This window comes from Solanum dulcamara, chromosome 1 (assembly GCF_947179165.1).
Source record: "Solanum dulcamara chromosome 1, daSolDulc1.2, whole genome shotgun sequence".
NCBI classification, from domain to species: domain Eukaryota; kingdom Viridiplantae; phylum Streptophyta; class Magnoliopsida; order Solanales; family Solanaceae; genus Solanum; species Solanum dulcamara.
In genome coordinates this window covers 77,919,569-77,942,716 of record NC_077237.1, presented here as the reverse complement: position 1 = coordinate 77,942,716, position 23,148 = coordinate 77,919,569, and the positions used below count along the sequence as shown (strand labels likewise).

At 37.4% G+C, this 23,148-nt stretch overlaps 1 protein-coding gene across 1 annotated transcript in view; it reads right to left on the bottom strand.

Annotated features, from left to right (window-relative positions):
• Nucleotides 1–13,533, bottom strand: part of LOC129904899 (nuclear pore complex protein NUP107) — a 35,265-nt gene extending 21,732 nt beyond the window's left edge. The window contains exons 1-3 of the mRNA XM_055980348.1: nucleotides 13,354–13,533; nucleotides 6,382–6,713; nucleotides 1,768–1,837 (exon numbers count right to left, since the gene is read on the bottom strand). Coding sequence (XP_055836323.1) covers nucleotides 1,768–1,837; nucleotides 6,382–6,713; nucleotides 13,354–13,433 — 482 coding nt within the window. The 5' untranslated portion in view covers nucleotides 13,434–13,533. The remainder of the gene's footprint in view (nucleotides 1–1,767; nucleotides 1,838–6,381; nucleotides 6,714–13,353) is intronic.
• Between the last annotated feature and the right edge of the window lie 9,615 nt (nucleotides 13,534–23,148).

Here is a 23,148-nt window from a genome sequence, read left to right as displayed (position 1 = left end):
ATTTGAATGCACAGCTGAATTATTAAGATATTGTCTCTAGATTTGAACACTGAATTATTAAGATTGTTTGTTTTACAAGAATGTGCATAGTTTAATTATTTGTAAACATAATAAGTATACAATTCAAATAAAAAAATTATTAAAATAAAATTATCATTTGATTAAAAAAATGAAACATTTATATTCGCTAATGATGATGGCATAGTTTGTAGTGGTGGTAATGGCTGGTGTTAATGGCTAGTAATGATGGTGGTGATAGTTGTAATGGTGGAGACAGTTGATGTTGTACTGTCTGCGTGATGGTGGCAGTTGATAGTGGTGATGATGGTTGTGAGGGTGAAGTTATGTTAGTAGTCGGCAGTGTTGATGGTGGTGGTGGAAGAATGTGTGGTGATTGAGGATGTGTCGGCGGCAGTGCTAATTGTGATGGTGGAGGTGGTTGGTAGTAGGGATTGGTTGCAGTGATGGTAGTGGTTGATAGTGTTGGTGGCAGTGATAATGAATATAATTTGGAGATGGTACGTGCAGTAGAGACTGATAGTATGTGGTGGTTGGTAGAGGTGGTTGGCGGGAGTAATGATGGTTGACAATGGTAGTGGTGGTGGTTGTGATGACAGAGGTGGTTAGTAGTGATGGCTAGTGATTGTGGATATAGTAGTGGTGAAAATTATCCACACAAATATATTTCTTAATGATATTAAGACTTTGTTCGGGATCTTAATGGTTAAGACTTATCCAGACGAAAGTGCTTAATTCTTAATGTGAACAAATGCACTTAATGGCCTAAGGTCTGAACATTTAGATTCAGACTTTCATTGAGTGCAAACAAATGAGGCCTTAGCAGGAATGTCAACCTAATTTTGAGATCCTAGTTTGTGAATCTAGATAAAGTCGGAGAGAAGTTTATCCAGTCTTTCCAAGTTAAGATTCAAAATATTCCTGCAACAGGAATTTGAGATTGTCAATCACTTCAAAGAACACAGGCATGTAATTGATGATACTCGAGTATTTTTGGATTAAAAAACGCACTTGTGTGCAGGGGTGGAAAACCGTCAAATCGCACCAAAATTGATAAACCAAATCAAACTGATTAGTGGTTTGGTTTGACTTGGCTTGGGGCGACATAGTTGGTTTGGTTTGGTAAATGAAAAAACCTAACCAAACCGACCTATGTACACCCCTACTTGTGGGATTCTATTAGTCTGATCTTGCGGAAGGAAAGTCAAGCCAATTTCGACATCTTAGTTTGTTAATCTGGAATAACTTGAGAGAAGTTTATCCAGTTTTCACCCAGGTTAAAGAGGAGTCAAAATATCTCAGCGGTAGGAATTTGAGATTGTCAATCACTTAAAGAACCCAAGCATGTAATTGATGATACTTGAGTATTTTTGGATCAAAAAGGGTTCACTGAAAGTAACTACAAACCTAGCCATAATCAAAAAAAGCATATTCTCTCATACATTTCAGGTGAATTGAATGTCCACCGGTCCTTTTAGCTTTATTTCAACAAAAATCCAGAACAGCAGTTCTCCATCTCTTAACAATTCATCTCTTTCCTTTTTTTTTCTTTTTTTTTCCTTCTTTTTTCATTCATTAGACTCGTCTAGTTCTTATTCCTATAGAATCAAAGGTAACTTCTGGAACTCGTATTTTAACCAGTCAACAATTTACAAAAACACATTGTCAGTTCTCACTAAAAGATATAAACAGTCAAATAGAGACATTCAATTTGGGATAGAATGCACTACAATAGAGCAACATACATACCTAATTGACTCTGAGACTTCGCGGCAACAATTCTCAAAATGTAATATCAAATCAGGGATAGAAATTAACCCTACAGCAAATAGAAACAGAAACAGTTAGGTATCAAATTCTAAAACATAGTTCTTCATTCATGGCATACTAAGAAAATTTTCTCCTTAAGACTGACAAATTGATCTGCGGTGCATAATGTCCATATATCTATAGTTCAAGTCTTTCCAGAGCCCAATTCAGGTAGTATATAAGATCTAATAGTCCTAACATGTTCTATCTGTAAAAAAGTGAGTGTACCAAACTATTTGAAGTTTGATTTAAAAAACACCAAACTTTCTTTATTCCACACGCATGATCCATACCAAATAGAGAAGAGTATGTCTTAACAGAAATAATTCCAGAATTTTTTTGTCTGTCTCTCTCAGTTTCCTATTGAATCCAGCTTCTACTGAAAGCACCGGACGTCATCTTCGTAAATATAGAAAAAACTAAATAGGATTGTGAATAATTCAAGATCCGATCAACATAAAGATTAAAATGTCACATCGGGTCTATTTCGGGAGGGTATGACGATGTGCATGGAGGCTTTGGCTTCGGGGACAGAAATGGAGGAGGAGTTTCACTTTTGGAGTTCGCAAGAGCTTTTGGGTTGGTGATAGTTAATTCGAATTTCCCAAAAAAGGAGGACCACTTGATAACCTTCAGTAGTTCGGTGGCTAAGACTCAGATAGACTTTTTACTCCTTAGGAAGGATGATAAAGGTCTGTGCAAAGACTGCAAGGTCATTCCGATAGACAACCTTACAACCCGACATAAGCTCTTGGTAATGGATTTAGGGATCAAGATGACGAGGAAGAAGAGGGTCGGGAATGATCGACCTAGGATCAGATGGGGGAGTTTGACCACGGCTAGTGCCCTGGAGATGGGAGAGAAATTGAAGGACATGGGGGCCTGGAATAGTAGTGGGGATGCGAACAGTGTGTGGGATAGGACGACTAGTTGTATTAGGGTTGTAGCAAGGGAAGTGTTGGGAGTCTCGACAGGTAGTCGTAGTCGACATCAAGGGGACTGGTGGTGGAATGGAGAAGTGCAAGGGAAGGTGGAAGTAAAGAAAATGGCGTACGCGAAGTTGATAGAAAGCACGGATGAGGTGGAGAAGTGGACGAATAAGGAACTTTATAAGATAGCGAAGAAGGAGGCGAAGTCGGCTGTTTCGACGGCAAAAACGATAGCTTTTGAACGCCTTTATGCTGAACTAGAAGAAAAAGGTGGGGATAGGAAATTGTTCAAGCTAGCCAGGGCGCGGGAGAGAAGGGAACGCGATGTGGATCAAGTGAAGTGCATTAAGGACGAGTATGGAAAAGTATTGGTAGAAGAGACTCTCATTAAACAGAGGTGGCAGTCATACTTTCATAAACTCTTGAATGACGTAGGGGACAGAGACTTTGTGTTGGGAGATTTGGAACATACAGAGAGGCGTCGCAATTTGGGATATTGCAGGAGTATTAAGGTCGAAGAGGTTAAGGGTGCTGTTCGTAGGATGCGCTGAGGAAGAGCAACCGGACCTGACGAGATTCCTGGGGAATTTTGGAAGAGCGCCAGCTTGGTAGGTTTGGAGTGGCTGACTAGGTTATTTAATGTCATCTTTAAAACGGCAACGATGCCCGAAGAATGGAGGTCGAGCGTAATGATCCCTCTATACAAAAACAAAGGGGATATCCAGAGTTGCAACAACTATAGAGGTATCAAGTTACTAAGCCACACTATGAAAGTGTGGAAAAGAGTGGTGGAGATGAGGGTGAGGAGAGGCGTGTCTATTTCAGAGAACCAGTTCGGATTTATGCCGGGACGCTCAACTACAGAAGCCATCCATCTTATGAGGAGACTGGTGGAGCAATATAGGGAGAGTAAGAGGGACTTGCATATGGTATTCATCGACTTAGAAAAGGCCTACGATAAAGTTCCAAGAGAGATACTATGGAAATGTTTGGAGGCTAAAGATGTACCTGTGGCATACATTAGGGTGATCAAGGACATGTATGAGGGAGCCAAAACCAGGGTAAGGACAGTAGGAGGGGACTCAGAGCATTTCCCAGTTGGGATGGGGTTGCATCAAGGATCAGCTCTAAGTCCATTTTTATTTGCCTTGGTGATGGATGCATTGACGCGACAAATTCAAGGCGAGGTGCCATGGTGTATGCTTTTCGCGGATGACATAGTCCTGATTGATGAGACTCGTAGTGGAGTTAATGCTAAGCTGGAGGATTGGAGATATACCTTGGAGTCTAAAGGGTTTAAGCTGAGTAGGACCAAGACAGAGTACTTAGAGTGCAAGTTCAGTGAGACACCTCAGGAGGTTGGCGTGGAAGTTAAGCTTGGTGCCCAAGCCATTCAAAAGAGAAGTAGTTTCAAGTATCTTGGGTCTATCATGCAAGGCAGCGGGGAGATTGACGATGATGTCACAAATCGTATTGGGGCAGGGTGGATGAAATGGAGGCTCGCTTCCGGAGTGCTATGCGACAAGAAGGTGCCACCACAACTTAAGGGCAAGTTCTACAAAGTGGTGGTTAGACCGGCTATGTTGTATGGGGCAGAGTGTTGGCCAGTTAAGATCTCTCACATTCAAAAGATGAAAGTTGCCGAGATGAGAATGTTGAGATGGATGTGTGGTCACACCAGGAGCGACGGGATTAGAAATGACGCTATTCGGGACAAGGTAGGAGTGGCCTCGGTGGAGGACAAGATGCGGGAAATGCGACTGAGATGGTTTGGACATGTGAAGAGGAAAGACACAGATGACCCAGTGAGGAGGTGTGAGAGGTTGGTCATGGATGGTTACAGAAGAGGTAGGGGTAGGCCGAAGAAGTATTGGGGAGAGGTGATTAGACAGGACATGGCTCAGTTACAGCTTACCGAGAACATGACCTTAGATAGGAGGGTGTGGAGGACCCACATTAGGATAGAAGGCTAGTACATAGTCTCGTTATTCTTCCCTATTCATAGGCGCACTAGCACATTACAATTCCTTGTGCTCTCATTTCTGCTATTTCTGTTACTATTTATTACTTTCAGTACTTTTGATTACTCTATTTTATCTGTGATGCCTTCGTTATTTATTTTCATATAGCGCTTTGAATTTCTTAACCTTATCTGACCCCCTTTTATGCCTTTTTTGAGCCGAGGGTCTCTCGGAAACAACCGTCCTACCTTGGTAGGAGTAAGGTCTGCGTACACTCTACCCTCCCCAGACCCCACGTTGTGGGATTTCACTGGGTTGTTGTTGTTGTTGTTTAACATCAGATCTGTGTAAGTTACTAGAAAACATGTAGACATCTTAGATACGAGATTTCACCAGAGAAGAAACCATAAACGCGCAATAGAAATCATTAAATTAGTTCTTTAGTTTATAAATCTAAGCTAGCGTTTGGCCCCAAATTCCCAAATATTCTTGACAAGTTATTTTTGGGTGAAGTTTTGGTGAAGTTTCACCATGCATTTGGCCATAAATTTTCCCAAGAATATTTGATTGTTTCAAAAATATTATTTTGTACCCATAAGTTCTAAAAATTATTAAAAATACCCATAAGTTAGTACTATCATTTTATAATGAACATGTTCCATTAAAAAAAAACTTATAACATAATTGATAACAATCAACAACAACAACATAACAATATGTGCAAGAACAATACATTAATCGCATTAAAAACAAATTGTTCTTTTTTTCTCAATCTTGTCACTTAAACTATTTTTTTTCCGGAGGAGGTAGATAGAGATATTATTTAATGGTGTTGGTTTGCCAATTAATGGAGTAAGTTGGTTGATAAATATTAGTTGGAATTAATAAATGATGGGTGTTTTTATAAAATATAAAAGTTTGGGGTAATTTTTAAAATTTTAAAACTTACCAAGTTCCCAAGTTCTAGTTTTTTCTAGAACTTGGGAACTTGGGATATTTGCCAAATATATTTAACAAGTAATGGCAAATTATATGGCCAAATACTAGTTCCCAAGTTTTTTTCAAGTTTTTCCCAAAAATATTTGGGGCCAAACGGCACCTAAATAATGAGAATGCAGAAAATCCCAAAGGAAGCTAAATAAACACAAGTTAATTACATAAATCACGATACAGAGCTTACAAATATGTATCACGCCTCTTTACTTCTCAAACTGATTAGACATTCAAGACGAGAAATTCCTTTTTAGTCCTAAAAGAATCAGTTAATCAATCAATCCACCACACCTCAATCCCAAACAATCCTAATAGACTTATAATTTTAAAAATTTGAATCACAAGAAACTTTTTTGCAAATATTAAAAAGAAGAAAAACTCAACCAATATGGAAAGTACATTATTTTCTATTTTTTCATAGGGAAAAGGTCTATATTATATTTCAATTGTGGATCTGTCAGATGTCTAAACACAATATTCAAGTTGATATGACAATATGATTCAGCTCTTCACAAGATTACTTAAAAGATATTCCCGGTTCTCTACTCTCAAAACATTATAATTGAAGACATCACAAGCCCAAGCATTTTCTGTTGATTAAAGAATTGTGACCTCGCCTCCCACCGTAAATAAGTTTATAACTAGTTTAAAACAATCTTACTAATAAGCACCTTGAAGAGCTGAATCCAGTAGGGAGGCAAATAAAGTAAATGTTGAGTCTCCACTGTCTTGTGATGCATCATGCTCCACCTTGCAAGTTCTAAGGGAAAGGCTTCCACCTCGACGAATCAAATCAGTATCTGTATCTGATATCCCATGGCTATCATGAGAGGGTCTCCTCCTAGAAGCAGTTTGTATTCCAGAAGGTGTTACATTAGCATCAATACTTTCAAATTCTTGTTTGATATTCTCCATAAAAAGTGCGCCATTCGATCTGATTTCACTGATCCTAGCAGCAGATCTTTCCCGGTGAGGAGATAGGCTTGATCCTGAACTCCTTTTCCTGCTCATGGTACCGATGCTTTAGTGCCAATATAAATTTTTTAAAAAGGAAAAAAAACATATAAACATTCAGAGTCTATAGTTGCTACAAACATATAAGCAAGAGACCTTCAACTACCACAGTCTAGATACTTTCGGCAAAATAGCCACTCCAAGGTCCACTATACACAAATCCACATTCTCTTATAAATTATTAGGAGAATCCAATTGTATTAGTTCTATTATCTTTCTCCAATATTTTTTAAGGAAGTTCAGCATTCCTTTTTTTTTATAACCATGCTATAGGGGCAGCGGGCCAGCTTGTGCACACCTCGACTAATTCCACAGCGTACTTGTTACCTCCCACCAGCACAGCCCAAAGGTACCAGGTAACAACAACATACCTAATGTAATCCCACATAGTGGAGTCTGGAGAGGGTGGAGAGTACGCATACCTTACCCTCTACCTCACCTCTGAGGTAGAGAGGTTGTTTCCGATAGACCCCGGCTCAAGACAAAAACAGTCTATAAAAAGAGATAATGGAAGTATAATAGACAATAGATAGTAACAAAAATAACAAACAGTAACTAAACAGTATTACGACAAAATAATACTACAAAAAAACTACACGAAATAATAGATAGTCACAAAAATCGAAGAACAAAGAAACTAAAAAAGTAGTCCTAAGACTACTAGTAAGGGCAACAAGAAAGCACTCCTACCTACTAACCTTCTACCCGTGTCTTCTATACCTTCCTATCTAAGGTCATCTCCTTGATAAGTTGCAACTGTGTCATGTTCTATCGAATCACCTCTCCCAATACTTCTTTGGTCTACCTTTCTTGAATCCATCCATAACCAACCTCTCACGCCTCTACACTAGAGCATCCGTGTATCTCCTCATCACATGCCCAAACCATCTCAACATTCCTTTACACATCTTGTCTTCCACCGAAGTCACCCCTAACTTGATTTGGATATCCTCATATTTAATTTCATATCTCCTAGTATACACACACATCCATCGCAATATCCTCATCTCAGCCACTTTCATCTTCTAAATGTGAGAATTCTTAACGGGCCAACACTTCGCACTATACTACATAGCCGGTCTAACCATCACTCTGTAGAACTTGCATTTAAGTTTAGATGGCTAATCTTAGGCATATTTATACGCTAAATGGCCAATTGGACTCATGCTTTAAGTTAGTTTCGAGAGCAAATCTTATGTGGGTTATAGTAGTTTAGTTAGATTTTCTAGTGTTTTTACTAACCAATATGATTAGGTGCTTGTAGGGTGAAAATTGCGCAAAACGAACAAAAAAAGGGCAAAAATGGAAGTCAAGCTGAAAATAGGAGCTAAAGGCTTAAGGACGGAGCTATATCATGGTGAAACAGTAAAGTCCGCCTTGTGTCCGCATCGCAGACCTGGGAAAGATTATTTGGCAGCAAATGAAATTTTGATACAGTGAAGTGTGTGATGCGTCCGCATCGAGGAAAAGAACAACATTTTTTAACCTAAAGCTATGGAACAGGTACACGACGAGTTAAAAATTGGCCGCATTTTTTCCAACTCTATTAATAGACAAGTTTTATTATTTGTTAGAAAGGGGGCAGCCCGGTGCACTAAGCTCCCACTATGCGCAGGGTCCGGAAAAGGGCCCGACCACAAGAATCTATTGCACGCAGCCTTACCTTGCATTTTTGCCAGAGGTTATTTCCAAGGCTTGAATCTGTGACTTCCTGGTCACATGGCAGTAACTTTACCCGTTATTTTCTAATTCGATGGAGAACGACTTGGACGACCTATTCTCAAGAACACTGAACACTAGGGTTTATTTCTACTATTTCCATATTTTCATTTGTAAACATATTATTGTTATGAATCACATCATGAGTAGCTAAATTCCCTAATTCTAGGGTTATGGCTACAGGGTGATGGCTTAAGATGAGTTTCTTTGGATGAAGATGGGTTCTCACTTTAAGTTATTCTTGTATTCTTCCTTTTACTATTTTAATGTCTGATCAACATTAGAATACATTTCTTGGCAACTTTTGAACTTGAGAGAGGAATAGAGGGATAGAACGAGGAATGAAAGAAACGTGTTCATTCTAGGTTAAAACTTAAAGAGTATTTCGTATCTAGGAAAGAGACATACCTAGTATACCGCGTTTGGTTACGAAATAAGAAGATAGCTTAATGCTCCATGGTTGGTTCATGCCTATTCCCGCTCAACGATGTAGTTAGACTGTCAACGGTGGTAGGCAATTAGAGGTCGAAAGATCATGATCGTAAAATTAACCGTGTAAATCAATAGCTTGATAACCTATCAAATTCTAAAGGAAGGAATAGCATGCTTGAACGCATGCTAAGTTGCAGCCCTGGAATTTCCTAAATCCTTGATAACTCCACTTTAAATTGAATCATTAATTAGTTAGTTTTAATTTGTTTAATCACTTCCAGTTATTAGAATAGAATCAATCAAAACGATTTACCTCACTTTCATTTAAGTACGATGACATCGAGAATAAAGTATTTGCTAATTTTAAGTTCTTTGGGTTTGATAATCTAGCTCAAAAGAGTCACTATATTACTTGATTGACCGCATACACTTGTGTGTGCTATTGGTAGCAACAATGGCACATTCTTATCACACAAGACTCCAAATGTGAGCCTCTATTTCACCCACCCTGCACTAATACCGTGAGTGACATCCTCGTCAATCTCTCAATTCCTCTGGATAATCGACCTAAGATACTTGAAACGACCTCTCTTTTGAATGATATATGTATCAAGCCTCACTTACACATTGATAACTTTGTATTTTTCTATGAATGATCAAGATCAACCGGTACATTGGTTGAACTTGCACCATATTTACACCAAAAGACTCGAAGAAACTGGAGCTATTCTAGTCTTCTAGAGGGAGTCTAGTACATCTAGAATTTCAACCGATTTCTATCGAGTGAGACTGTCTACACCAAATACAAAAGAGTAAAATACAATTCATCTTGATTTGTTGGACAAAATTGTTGTTATTCTCAAAACATCTGGTTCTGCTCAACCTGCACCCTTGAGACTCCAAGGTCTGTCTCCAAACTTCTAACTTAGTGTTAACTCTATTGTGTGAGTCAATCAAAACTACGGCATCCGCAAATAACATACACCATGTAACTTCACCTTGAATATGCCACGTCAATACATCTATCAACAAGGCAAATAAAAATGGGCTAAAGGTTGAACTGAACCCTGGTGCAACTCTATCAATATGGGAAAGTGCTTTAAGTCTGCTCTCACTATTCGTACTAGAATCTTGACTCCATCATACTTGTCCTTACTCGACCTAGTGTACGCTATAGGTACACTTCTAAACTCCTAGCACCTTCATAGAACCTCCCTAGAGATTTTGTCATAAGCATTTTCAAGGTCGATAAACATAATATGTAAGTTCTTCCTCCTCTCCCTATACTGCTCCACCAGTCTTCTTACGAGATGAATGGCTTCTATAGTTGAGCGTCCTAGAATAATCCGAACTGGTTCTGGGGGATAGTTACGACTATCTTCACCCTCATCTCTACCACCTTCTCCCAAATCTTCATAGTGTGGGCTTAGCAGCTTGATACCCCTATAGTTATTGCAAGTCTGAATGCCACTCTAGTTCTTGTACAATGAATTCATAATACGCCATCTCCATGCTTCAGGCATCTTTACTATCTTGAAACAACATTAAACAACTCAGTCAGTCACTCCATGCCTACCCTGTTTGTGCTCTTCCAAAAATCCACCTGAATCACATCTGGCCTAATTGCTCTACCCTTACGCATCCTATGAATAACAGCATTAACCTCATCAACCTTTATACGCCAACAATACCCATAATCACAATGCTTATTGGAGTGCTCCAAATCCCCCAGCACAATGTCTTTGTCTGTTCTTTGTTTAAGAGTTTATCAAAGTATGACTGTCATCTCCTTCCAATGAGTACCTTCTCCACTAGTACCCTGTCATCCACATCCTTAATGCACTTCACTTGATCACGGTCACGGGCCTTCCTCTCTCTAGCTTTGGCTAGCATGTATAACTTTTATCCCCGTCTTTGTCCTCTAATTCTGCATACAAGCACTCAAATGTTGTTTTTGTCGCTGTAACCGCTAACTTTGTCTCCTTTCTAGTCATCTCATACTTCCTCCTCATCCTTACTCTCCACCAACTTCACGTAAGCGACTTTCTTTGTATCCACCTTCCCTTGTACTTCTCTATTTTTACTACCAATCCCCTCTATGCCTACCAGATCGGCCTCTCGAGACACCCAACACCTCTCTAGTTGTCTCCCTAAAGAAACTACAGTCTTATCTCACATATTGTCCACTCACAACTACTCCCCCAAGCTCCTACATCTGCCAACTTCTCTCCTATCTCTAGGGCACTGGTCATAGTCAAACTGTCTCATTTGATTCTCGATTGGTCATCCACAACCCCCTTCCTCCTCTCGTTCTTGATCTATTATCCACACCCCTCTTCTTCCTCCCCTTCTTGATCTCTAAATCCATCACCAAGAGCTTATGTTGGATCAAAATATTCTCACTTGAGATAACCTTTCTGTCTTTACAAAGACCTTTATCGCCCTTTCTGAGGAGCAAAGAGTCTATCTAAGTCTTGGCCATCAAAGAACGAAAGGTAACCAAATGATTTTCCTTCTTCAAGAAACTTGAATTGGCTACCAACAACCCAAAGGCTCTTGTGAAATTCAAAAGTGAGACTCCTCTTTTGATCCTATCCCAAAAACCAAAGCCTCCATGCACAAAGCCATAACCCATCGGGGATTGACCAATATGCCCATTGAGATCTCCTTCAATGAAAATCTTCTCAATTCTTGGCATACCTCTCACCACCTCATCCAAAAGCTCCCAAAAGCTCTTTTTCTCCTCCTCGTCCAAGCCCACATGCGTGTGCACTAATAATGTTCATAGCAAATCCTCCAAGGACTAACTTAATCATCATCATCCTATCATTGACCCTCTCTCCCTAAGCTCTTCATCTTCTAAGATTCCTACTCTGTTCATATTCCTCACACCTCTAACCTAATTCCACAAGATCCTATTGTTCCCAATAGCACAGCCAAAAGGTCTTGGATGACTCTGTCCACCAAGCATTGAACAGATGAGAAGAATTCATTTAGTATTTTTGTTTTCGCTAATATTTAAATCTAAGACCTCGTGGTACTCAACTCACTCTATTGACCACTCGATAAAACCCATGGTTGCAGGTTCAATGTTCATTATAAAACTATCCTCTATAAGAATTCTCACAACAATAGCCAGCTCTTAGGTTTTAGCGCGTTCGCAGCATTGAAGGTGCACACCCTCTGCCAATCCTTTGCCAATTTTCTCTCCCTCAATATATGCTCAACTGCTACATCCAAATGTCTCTTGCCAAGGAGTTTCTTTCACTTATGTGTGCACTGCCTCTTATGTTAAATTGTATAGTAAGGTTAATAGACTTAAAGGACTAAACACGTGTAACAAGATAGTTAATTTATTGTCCTCTTACTTCATCAAATAAGAAGATAGTCAATTTGATGACCGACAATTGGTTCAAAGTTACGGAGAGGCAGACAAACTTGAAAGCTACAAAAAGAACTAGGAAAGGTAAATAAATACAGAACTAAGACTTGAAACAATAACATACCCAGTGAAATCCCACAAGTGGGAGAACTAAGGCTTGAAATCCATATCAAAAACAAGTGTCAATCTTAGGCATTATATATATGAGTCTGCACTCTGCACACATCGTCCAGCTGGAGTAGTGGCCAATTAGAGCATATATATAATTGAATGTTCCCTTTAAAATATATATATTTAGTAATTCCACACTCATTATCACATAAGGATAGTAGGTGCAATGGTACTTCACAATAACGGATTAAAAATTATAAATCTGGCTCTAGCAAGAACTGTACCTTTCTATCCCTGCCCACTCTCTCTTTTCCTAAAATTAGATGTGAGTTCTCCAAAAAAGAAATTATGAGCTGAAACATCTCTTCTCTTTTTTTTCTTTTTGCTACCGAGTTTGCATTGGGTAGGCCTAAGGAGTAAAGCACCCCTCATCTAAAGGTTCTTCATTCTCAGGGCCCAAATTCGAATCAAGGATGAAGAGATTCCAACAATCCCACCACACCTCTAAGTGATAATTATGATCTGAACATCAAACTACCACAATGAATGAATAAGCACCGGGCATCATAATACGAAAACATCAAACGCTCTCGATAGATTCAGAACTTCCTACTTCAGGCACTACAATGCACGAATAGCTATGCAGAAGCTAGGCCTACATCAATTGACAGTCATCAATCAATCAATCAACCATACCTCCATCCCGAAATAGTTTAGGTCAGCTAAACCATTTATCTTTATTCATTCTACGCTCTATTAGAACTCATGACATTCCAATTACTAAATAAGTTAAGGGTTTTCTAAAACTAAAGGTTTGCTCAACCTCAAACTTGTTAGCCTCTAACCTAGCAAAGATGGAAGCAAGTGTAAGTGTAACAACTAAACTTCAATTTTTACAATCTACATAGACGCAATAGAAAAGAAAAAGACCATTTTTAAGGTAAAAAATCGAAATGGGGAAACTGAAAATTGCAGAAACAGATACCCGTATCGACGAAATCGCTCTCTTGTGCTAAGATTTTCTGGGTCAAAATAGCTAGGAGATGTGCCCTCGTCAATCTCCATATCCAAGATTCGAAGGGACCGAAAGGCGAAAGGTAAAGCACTGGAGGTTTAAGAGCGGGAAGGGTTTTACGAAACAATGTGTGAAGACTGAAGAATAGGTACCAAACATGCCAAAGATATATTTTTCTCCGCTCAGATTCATTTATATTAAAGTAATATTTATTAGATAATAAATAAAAATAAAATATTAAAGGTCTAGAAAAAATATAAAATAATAATTATTAGAATACATCATGAATCTATATATATTTAATCAATCAATAATACTAGATTAATAACTATTTCTTTTTAAAATATGATTATATAGTTGATTGTTTTTTCTTCCTACCAAAACCAAAATTAATCTCATCCTTATTGCTTAAAGACGATTTTGTATGTCTTTCAAATGATGGGAAGACATTATACTTGGATTATGATTTTTAAACATCTGGTTTTTTCCTTTTATAGTTAACATAAAATCTCTTCATATTCTATATACATGAATACAATTAGAAACATTAAACTTCACAGCTTTCCTAGATTTAAATAATAAATATGCAAAGATTATACTTTTTAGTTTCCTAGATTTAAACTTTTGAAATTCTTAATTCAAATATATTTTTTTTCTTTCTTATGGCACATACTGCAAAATACTCTCTAAAATAATAAATATTTATTTATCGATAAATAAATATTTTATGCATTTATCAATAAACTAATAATCTCGATAAATGAATATTTTTTCGATCCCAAATATATGCATTTATAGAGATTTTACTATACAATATATATCATTTTTGTTTTTAGAATTATTATTTTTTGACTTGTTTGGTATATTAATTTTTTTAAGTTTTGTTCTTGTAGTTAAGCAATTATTTTTCAAATTTATTAAAGTGCATAAGAATAATCTATTACTAGGATATCAGGATTTTGTTATGTATGTGTGGCATATTAGGAAAGATATGTTTAGACACGAGAATATCTGAGACAAGGTGAAAGTGACTTCAATTGAGGACAAAATGTGGGAAGTAGGGTTGAAATGGATCTAATTTGTGATGAGGAGATGCACAAATGTCTTAGTGTGGACATGTAAGAGGTTGGCAATGGATGATTGAGAGAGAGGTAAAGGTAGACAAAAGAAATATTGGGAGAGATGATTAGACATGACGTGGGCAATTTTAGCTTACCGAGGATATGATCTTAGTTAGAAGGTTATGGAGGACTCGAATTAGGGTAGAATGTTAGTAGGTAGGAGTGCATGTCTTGTAGTTCGTCCATACTACCAACATAATATTATCCTTGTAGTTCTTCGATTTCTGTTACTATCTGTTCTTTTTTGTACTTCAACTATCATATTATGTTGTTGTAGTATCGTTCTATTACTATATGTTTTTTTTTTTTTTAACTATTAGCTTGTTTGGATTGACTTATTTTTAAGCAGCTTATAAGTTGAAAACTGTTTATAAGTTTTAAAAAAAGTAGGTGCAGATCAACTTTTTTTTTTGACTTATAAGCTGTTTTCAACTTATAAACTGCTTAAAATAAGTTCATCCAAATAAATTCAACTATTATTGGGGCTTATTTTAAGCACAAAATGACTTTAAGTTGACCAGTCAAACATCAAAAAAAGTTGAAAACAGCTTATAAGTCAATCCAAACGGCCTCTATATGTTGTTTCTTATACTTTCATTATTATCTGGGAGGTTTTCTTGCACTAAGGGTCTAAAAACAGTCTCTTTATCTCTAAAATGGGGTAAGATCTGCATATACTCTAATCTCCTTGAATTCACTTTGTGAGACTACACTTTTTTTTGTGGTTGTTGTTTTATTAATAAGAATAATTTTAAAATTATATACTTAACTAATATTTTCTTTAAATGGGTATAAAATACAAAATTGAACAAGCGAAACGGAACAGAGGGACCAGCAAGGATTGTGGTGGAGTCATAAGTACTCATTTATCCTTAACTAGAGGTGTCAGGTTCAAATTTCTGGGTACGGAGTCACCTTTGTTAGGACGCTTAAACCCTCCTCCCTCCAATGTTGGATTCCCAGCGTGAAGTCGTATTTAGTCGGGTCTAGTGCGGATATTGAACACCGAGTGGGAAACCAAAAAGCAATGAAACTGAGGGAATATTAGGTAGTGTTTTATTCAATTTTTGTGCACTCTAGATTATTTTATCATTGGCATATTATCTTTACCAACACATTTAGTAGATAATTTTATCCATCACCAAAATTTAAGTAGATGAAAGAAAGTACTTAACATATTCTGTCATTATTGAAAAATTCTATTACTCCATAGTTTTTTACCCTTTTTTTCTAATAAGCCGCATCGGGTGACAAGAAAAGTTACTCAAATAGTAAGCACACTTCACTTTTGACCCTGAGATTATAAGTTTGAATCAACAAAAAAGTAAAGTGGGAAGTTTGATTTACTTTATTCCCATCATTTTTTAAAAAAGTATAATTTCTCTTATATATTTTTGTGCAATATGGTTTTAGTTAATCATTTTTAGATCTTCTTTTCTTTAAATGAATTTTTGTAAGGAACTTTTTTGTGTTCGTACTATTTTAAGATGAGTAATTTACTTCTATTAGACTTTTGGATGATAATATCGTTATTTGAATGTATTCAAAGCAATCCAAAAAGCTAAAAGTTGGCATAAACACGAATGAAATAATTTTAAGTCAATAGAATTTATTGTGTATTTTTAAAGAATTTCATCTCCTTATTATTGGCCATGTAATTGGATTATTTCCTATGATGGAAGTTGTCAACAGATGTTGATTTCATTCCAGAGTTGAATCATGTGAGAAGAAGGAAAGAACCTTTCAAGAAATGCTTCAGTCAACTCGGTCCATGTGGTGATTGATTCCTCAAATAATTTTCCCAATCAAGTAGTAGTTTCCCCCGTAAGAGAGAAAGGAAAAAGTCTCAATTGGGATAGATTCTTGGGAGAAATTGGTGATGTTATAAGTTAAACAAACCTTTACAAAAAAAAATTAAATGTCGATTCGGATTTTCATGGGCTAGGCCCCCGAAAAAGACCATTCATGCTCAACATGTGCAACATGGTGCCGATAACGTTGTAGCTGGCATTACTGACTATAGGTGAGAGTCGTATAACACTAACAAAGACAGCTTTTGCCAAATCCTCCCCACCCGCACTTGCGGCCATTTTACATATATATATATCAACACAATCAACAAAATAAAGTAATATAAAAAATAAAGACCAAGGGTGTGTTTGGTATGAATGAAAACGCTTTCCATGGAAAATGTTTTCCTAGAAAATGTTTTCTTGGAAAATAAGTTGGTTTCTAACTTATTTTCTTATTATTGGTTGGTTAGTGGAAAATATTTTCTATAGTTTGATTAATGAACGAAAAATATTTTCCAAAAAATTTCTTTTATTATTAGCTAGAGAGTAGAAAATATTTTTTAGAAAAATAATTTTTGACATGAAAATCAATCACATTAATTGATTCTGGACCTGTTCTCGACACTCAGATCGGAATCCAGCCCCGACGACTGATTTGATATCCAACCCCAATGATCGATTTGAAATCCAACCCTAATCTCTGACCTATGAGTTGACCCCGACTCTGATCCGAGAATCGATATTCGAATTGGAATATAACCCTCGATCCTAACTTTTAAATTGGAATTTAATTTTTTTAAAAATATTTTTTTAATTTTTTGTTTTGTGTGTGTGGGGGATGATAGGGTGGGTAGGGGTGAGGTAAGAAAAATGAAAATTTCAAAATTTAAAATATTTTTCAAAAATAAACTTTTTAATTATTTTTTTTGGCGGGGGGGGGGGGGGGTGGCTGGAGTAGGGGGTCGAGATAGGAGTGGGGTAAAAAATTTTAAAATTCAAAATATTTTTCAAAAATAAACTTTTAATATTTTTTTCGGAGGGGGTAGGGGGTGAGGTGGGGGGAGCTTGTAGGGGGGTCGAGATAGTGATGGAATAAAAAATAAAATTTTCAAAATTTAAAATATATTTCAAAAATAAACTTTTAAAATTTTTTGTAGGGGAGGGGGGTGGGCTGGTATGGGGTAAAAAAATGAAATTTGAAATATTTTTCAAAAATAATTTTTTTTTGATTGTGTGTGTGGAGAGTGGTAGGGGTGGTCAGGGGTAGGGGGTGCGGGGATTGAATTTTTTTAAATTTAAAGTGTTTTTCAAAAACAAATTTTTAAAATTTTAATTTGTTTGGAGGGTGGGGCTGTTATACCCCGCACTTTTGTACATCAGAATATTTTTTTTTCTTTTTCTCTCTAAGAGGTTGTCATGTGATCCATGTTATCCATGAAGTTTTATGTGAGTAGCGAAGGTTGGAAATAGGTTTGAAAGAATTTGGAAGGAGTTGGAAGCCAAATAAGGAGTCGTGGTAATCGACCTACTTGCGTAAGCTACCGACTGGAATGTCTTACATAATTAAGCTATTTGAGTACATGTTGAGCTTAAGTAGCAAGAATTACGTGGGTTCTTAAAGTGAGACGAGGTTACGAACCCACTAAAGAGGAAAAAGGAGGCGGTGCATTCCAAGTAGGTGATGCACCTACTTGGGTGGACCCCACCCCACCACGTGGCAACCATGGGGTGGGTGCATGAAGTGAGGTGGCATCCTAGGGGCTGGACACGTGTCACCCTTAGGGGCTGACACGTGCCACCTTCTAAGAAAAGGTATATATATATATATAAAAGTTGATGACTAGCCTTTTATTTCTTCATCAACTTATAATTAGAACTTGAGAGAAACTCTTAGAGAGCAAGAGAGAGTAGCTACGGCTTGGAAAGGAACAAGGTAAGCCCTCGACTTTTGCTCTGTGAATTAAATGTCTAATGTATTCTTCGATTAAATAAAGGTGTTTAACAACGTAAATTAATTATTGGGACAGCAAGAAAGTCCAACGAGAAGTCTACCAACTTTCAGTCGAAGTTGCGGAGCCAAGTTGCTAAGGTAGGGTTTCTCCCTTTCAAATTGGAGTTAATGATGTTGTAATGGAAAGATTACTTGTGTTAAATGAAGTTGGAGGTAAGAAAATTGCATAATTATGATTGACGTTGTAAACGGACAGAGTTGGAGTCGTTCTAGTTGGATTAAAGTTTGGTTATTATTGTCGTTACTATAGTATTGTATTTGAAGGTACTCGTGTATGTTGAGGGGATGAAAACATAGCTACGGATGGGTATACGTGTTGCTGGTTGCAGCCACGTTATGCTCCTGTCCGCGTGGTTGTAATTTTATGAAATAAAAGATCGAAAACCGTGTTTTGACATCGTGGGTTTGGGTGGACTGTTTAGAACTTGTTTTGAATAATGTTGAAGTAGTTTTATTGTATGTGGATGGCGCTGTTGTTGTTGGTATGTCTGCGTTAATGGGAGATAATTGGAAGTTCGGATAGGGCGAGTTATAGGGGAGATGCTACCCGATTTCTGTTAACTTCTTAATTAACTAATAGACTAGTCAAGAAAGGCGAATAAGGAAATGATTCCTATGGATAATTGGTTGTAGATTTAGAAGCTGGAAAGTCAAAGGTTATTAATATTAGTATTACTTTCATGCTAAATAGGTTCAGAGGGCGACGAAGCAAGCGTGGTTACGAGTAATCCATAAGAGGTATGTAAAGCTATCTATCTTTTCTCTTGGCATGTCTTAGACATAAGTAATGTATGATACGAGCTTTGGGGGTAATTCCATTCATAAAGCTCCGAGTATGATTCATAACTCTTATCCACTTCTTGATGTTAGAACTCTTACAATAATTGAGTTATTGCCTCTCAAATCTTCTATATGATAGAAAGTAGTAAGTATGTAAAGCCTATCCTTTCTTTTCTTTTGGCATGCCTTAGATCTAAGTGATATATGATACGAGTTTAGAGGTAATTCCATTCATAAGCTTCGAGTATGATTCATGACTCTTATTCACTTCTGAATGTTAAGACTCTTAAAGTAGTTAAGCTACTACCCTCGAGCCTTCTATATGTTGAATAATAATTGGATGTATAAGCTCCTATTCCTAAGGGCTCTATGATGACAAAGGTCTCTGATTTCATAAGCTGTGCAGCATTATCTTGATGCACGTCTATAATTTATGAGGCTCTAGTTGATATGATCCCTAATGATATTTAGAGGGTACTTGAGACGATTACTACCCTGGTCTTCAAGTGACGGTTCACTTGACTATTTAATTGAGTCTCGGGTGATGATTTAATTTGTATATGGTTTCTCACTACTCTGCTCGTGCATACTGTCAATACATCTTTCACCGAGTCCCATAATGGACTGGGAATGTTATCGGGCGCAGCTTTACTACATCTTCACCGAGTCTCAGGCCGGGAACGATATAGGTATACGATGATATGATGATATGATTATTCACTGAGTCCCGAGTCGGAAATGATATATGTATACGATGATATGATGAGACACTGAAATAGTTATGGCACCGAGTCCCTCATAGAGGGCCAGGTACAGTATGATATATGATGATATGATATGATGACATGATGATATGATGATGGTACCGAGTCCCATGATGGGCTGGGTACGATATAAATATACACTACTCTCTTCATCAAGTTCCTCACTAAAGGGACGGATACAGTATATAGACATGCATATGAAAATATAGTGATACCTTTGTAACACCGAGTCCCACAACGGGCTGGGTACAGTATGTGACAATGATGTACATGACTTCATTTCATAAGATGCAGGTACAACGATTTTGTTAACTGTCATACTTGTCTCCTGCATCCCTATTTTAGCTGCAATCTCCTTATGATGTCTTTTGCTTTATATACTCAGTACATATATCGTATTGACCCCCCTTCTACGGGGGGCTGCGTTTCATGCCCGCAAATACAGATATACATTTCGGAGATCCACCAGCTTAGAATTTCCAGTTAGCGGTTTTGGGAGTACTCCATTGTGTCGGAGCCTAGCTTTTTGGCACTGGTCTCCTCATGTATATATTTGGTTATTCAGGGGTACGGCGGAGGTCCTGTCCCTCTATATGATACTGTTAATATTCTTAGAGATCTGTAGACATGTGTGTGTGGGTTACATGTAAGTCTTGTTCAGCTAGGTCTATATGATGTGTTGCAAATATTAATATGAAATGACAGCCTTGTTGGCTTTCGTGTCCCATCATAAGATGATTAGTGACCACTCCTCAGGGGACCAATGATAGCGAGGTATTTATATGACGACGACATGACTTGTTGGAGTTCGTATGCACGTTATCATATTGTTTATAGTTCGGTTCGACTACATCTGATAGGTATATATACGGGGGGTCCAGGTCGAACCCCAGTTGCTGCCTACGAGGTTGGGTCATGACAGGGGCAGGTTTGGGGGTTGGTTTGGGGGTGGGGTGTTGGAGGTAGGGGTAAAAAAATCTCGAATTTTTTTTAAAAAGTAATTTTAAAATTTTTAATTTTTGGATTGGTAGAGTCGGGGTGTGAGCGGGGCAAGAAAAAAATTGTAATTTGAGGATGGGGGAGGATTTTGAAAAATATTTTCCTTAATTTTTGGAGGGAAGTCATTTTTCTTAAATTTGAGAAAAATAAGTTGATTTAAAAATATTTTCCAAAACATTTAAGCCAACCAAATATGAAAAAATCGGAAAACATTTTCCTTAATACAAACACACCCTAAGAGTAGAACTTTACACTAAATGGTAAGTTCTAAACTGTATTCTTCGATAACGACATCAAATTTGATACGTCCAAATTACATCATAAAATGGTATAGAGAGGTCGTTATCAAATAAAGAAACCAATGTGATTGAAATTGAATCCCACCGAAAATACAATAGAGAAATTGACCAATTTAGTGTACTATTCAACTAAAAGTCTTAATTTCTAAGAAGCGAGGGATAATAGTTTGAAATTTTAATTGTAAATATCATGTTGAGACTGGTTAAAATGAATGATTAATTTAAGCAATAAAAGGTACCTAAAATTGTGTTTCTAACGCGAATGTAATGTAATTGGCTGGATGTTTATCTCATTCTAATGTTAATATGAAATAGATAATGATTTCTCAAGTTCATCAAAAGTCTCTCGACCAAATTGATAATTTCACCCTACTCTTTCTCAAGCCCAGAGTGCGAAATCAAATCGAACCATACAAATCTCTAGTTAACTCTCATATCTCTATCTCAAGCTATTAGATGGAGTTTAAAGCTTCAAATCCTTGCTACTTATTCTTTTCTTATTCTTTAGTTCATTCTCCCAAGCAAAATCAAGACAAATAGGCCCATTCAATGTTTGCAACCACTAAATATAATTAACATTTGAAGAGATAAGTAGAAAACATCAATGGCATGGAAACAAAGATTTTATATATATACTGAAAGAAATTAATCCCTTGCTTTATTTCATTAACATAATAAGTATGTATACACCTAATACAAACGTCTAATACAAGGAAATTAACTATCTATATATGGAAACTAAATATATATAATTTGTTACAAATCTGTCAGAATATATTACCATATATTCTAACACACCCCCGCAGTCGAAGCGGGAGGTCGCCGAATGCTGAGACTGTCCCGAAAGTCTTCAAATAACACCAACGGAAGGCCTTTGGTGAAGATATCTGCAATCTGATAACGAGAGGGGACATGTAGTACCCTAACCTGGCCACGAGCCACCTTCTCCCGAATAAAATATATATCCATCTCAATGTGCTTAGTGCGTTGATGCTAAACAGGATTACCAGCCAGATATATGGCACTAATATTATCACAATAAACCAAAGTAGCCCATTGAATATGACAATAAAGTTCCAAAAGCAAATTTCGTAACCAACAGGACTTAGAAACCACATTGGCAACCCCTCGATATTCTACCTCGGCACTCGAATGGGACAAAGTAGCCTGACATTTGGCAGACCATGAGATCAAGTTATCACCCATAAAGACACAATAACCCGACGTCGAACACCGTGTGTTGGGGCACCCACCCCAATCAGCATCAGTATATGAGACAAGGTTGGTTGTGGAAGAGGGATACAGGTGAAGACCATACTCCAACGTACCTTATAAGTAGCGCACGATGCGCTTGAGAGCGTGCATATACTCATCCTGTGGATTATGTATGAACAAGCACACCTGTTGCACAACATAGGTAATATCGGGTCTTTTGAATGTTAGGTATTGTAGTGCCCCGGCAAGACTCCGATAAAGTGAAGGGTCCGCAAACGATGTGCTGGTAGTAGCCCCAAGCTTCGGCTTTGTATCAACTGGAGTAGGAGACGGCTTACACGAGGACATGCCAACACGGTCAATAATCTCAGCTGCATACTTCTTTTGAGATAAAAATAAACCGATTATATAATGAGTGACAAAAATGCCCAAGAAATAGCTCAACAGGCCCAAATCCTTTATAGCAAATTCGGAGCTAAGAAGTGATATGATAGACTGGCGAAGTTCATCAGAGAAAGCAGTTAAAATAATATCGTCGATATATAATAAAAAATACGCCATAGAAGAACCTCGAAGATAAACAAACAAGGAATGATCGGTCTTACTGTGAGAAAACCCAAGAGTATGGACATAGTCAGCAAACCATTTATACCAAGCCTGCGGAGCCTATTTCAGTCTATATAGAGATTTCTGCAGCAAATAGACATGATTAGGCCGATCAGGATCCCGATAACCCAAATGTTGATACATGTACACAGTCTCCTTGAGCTCGCCGTGTAAGAA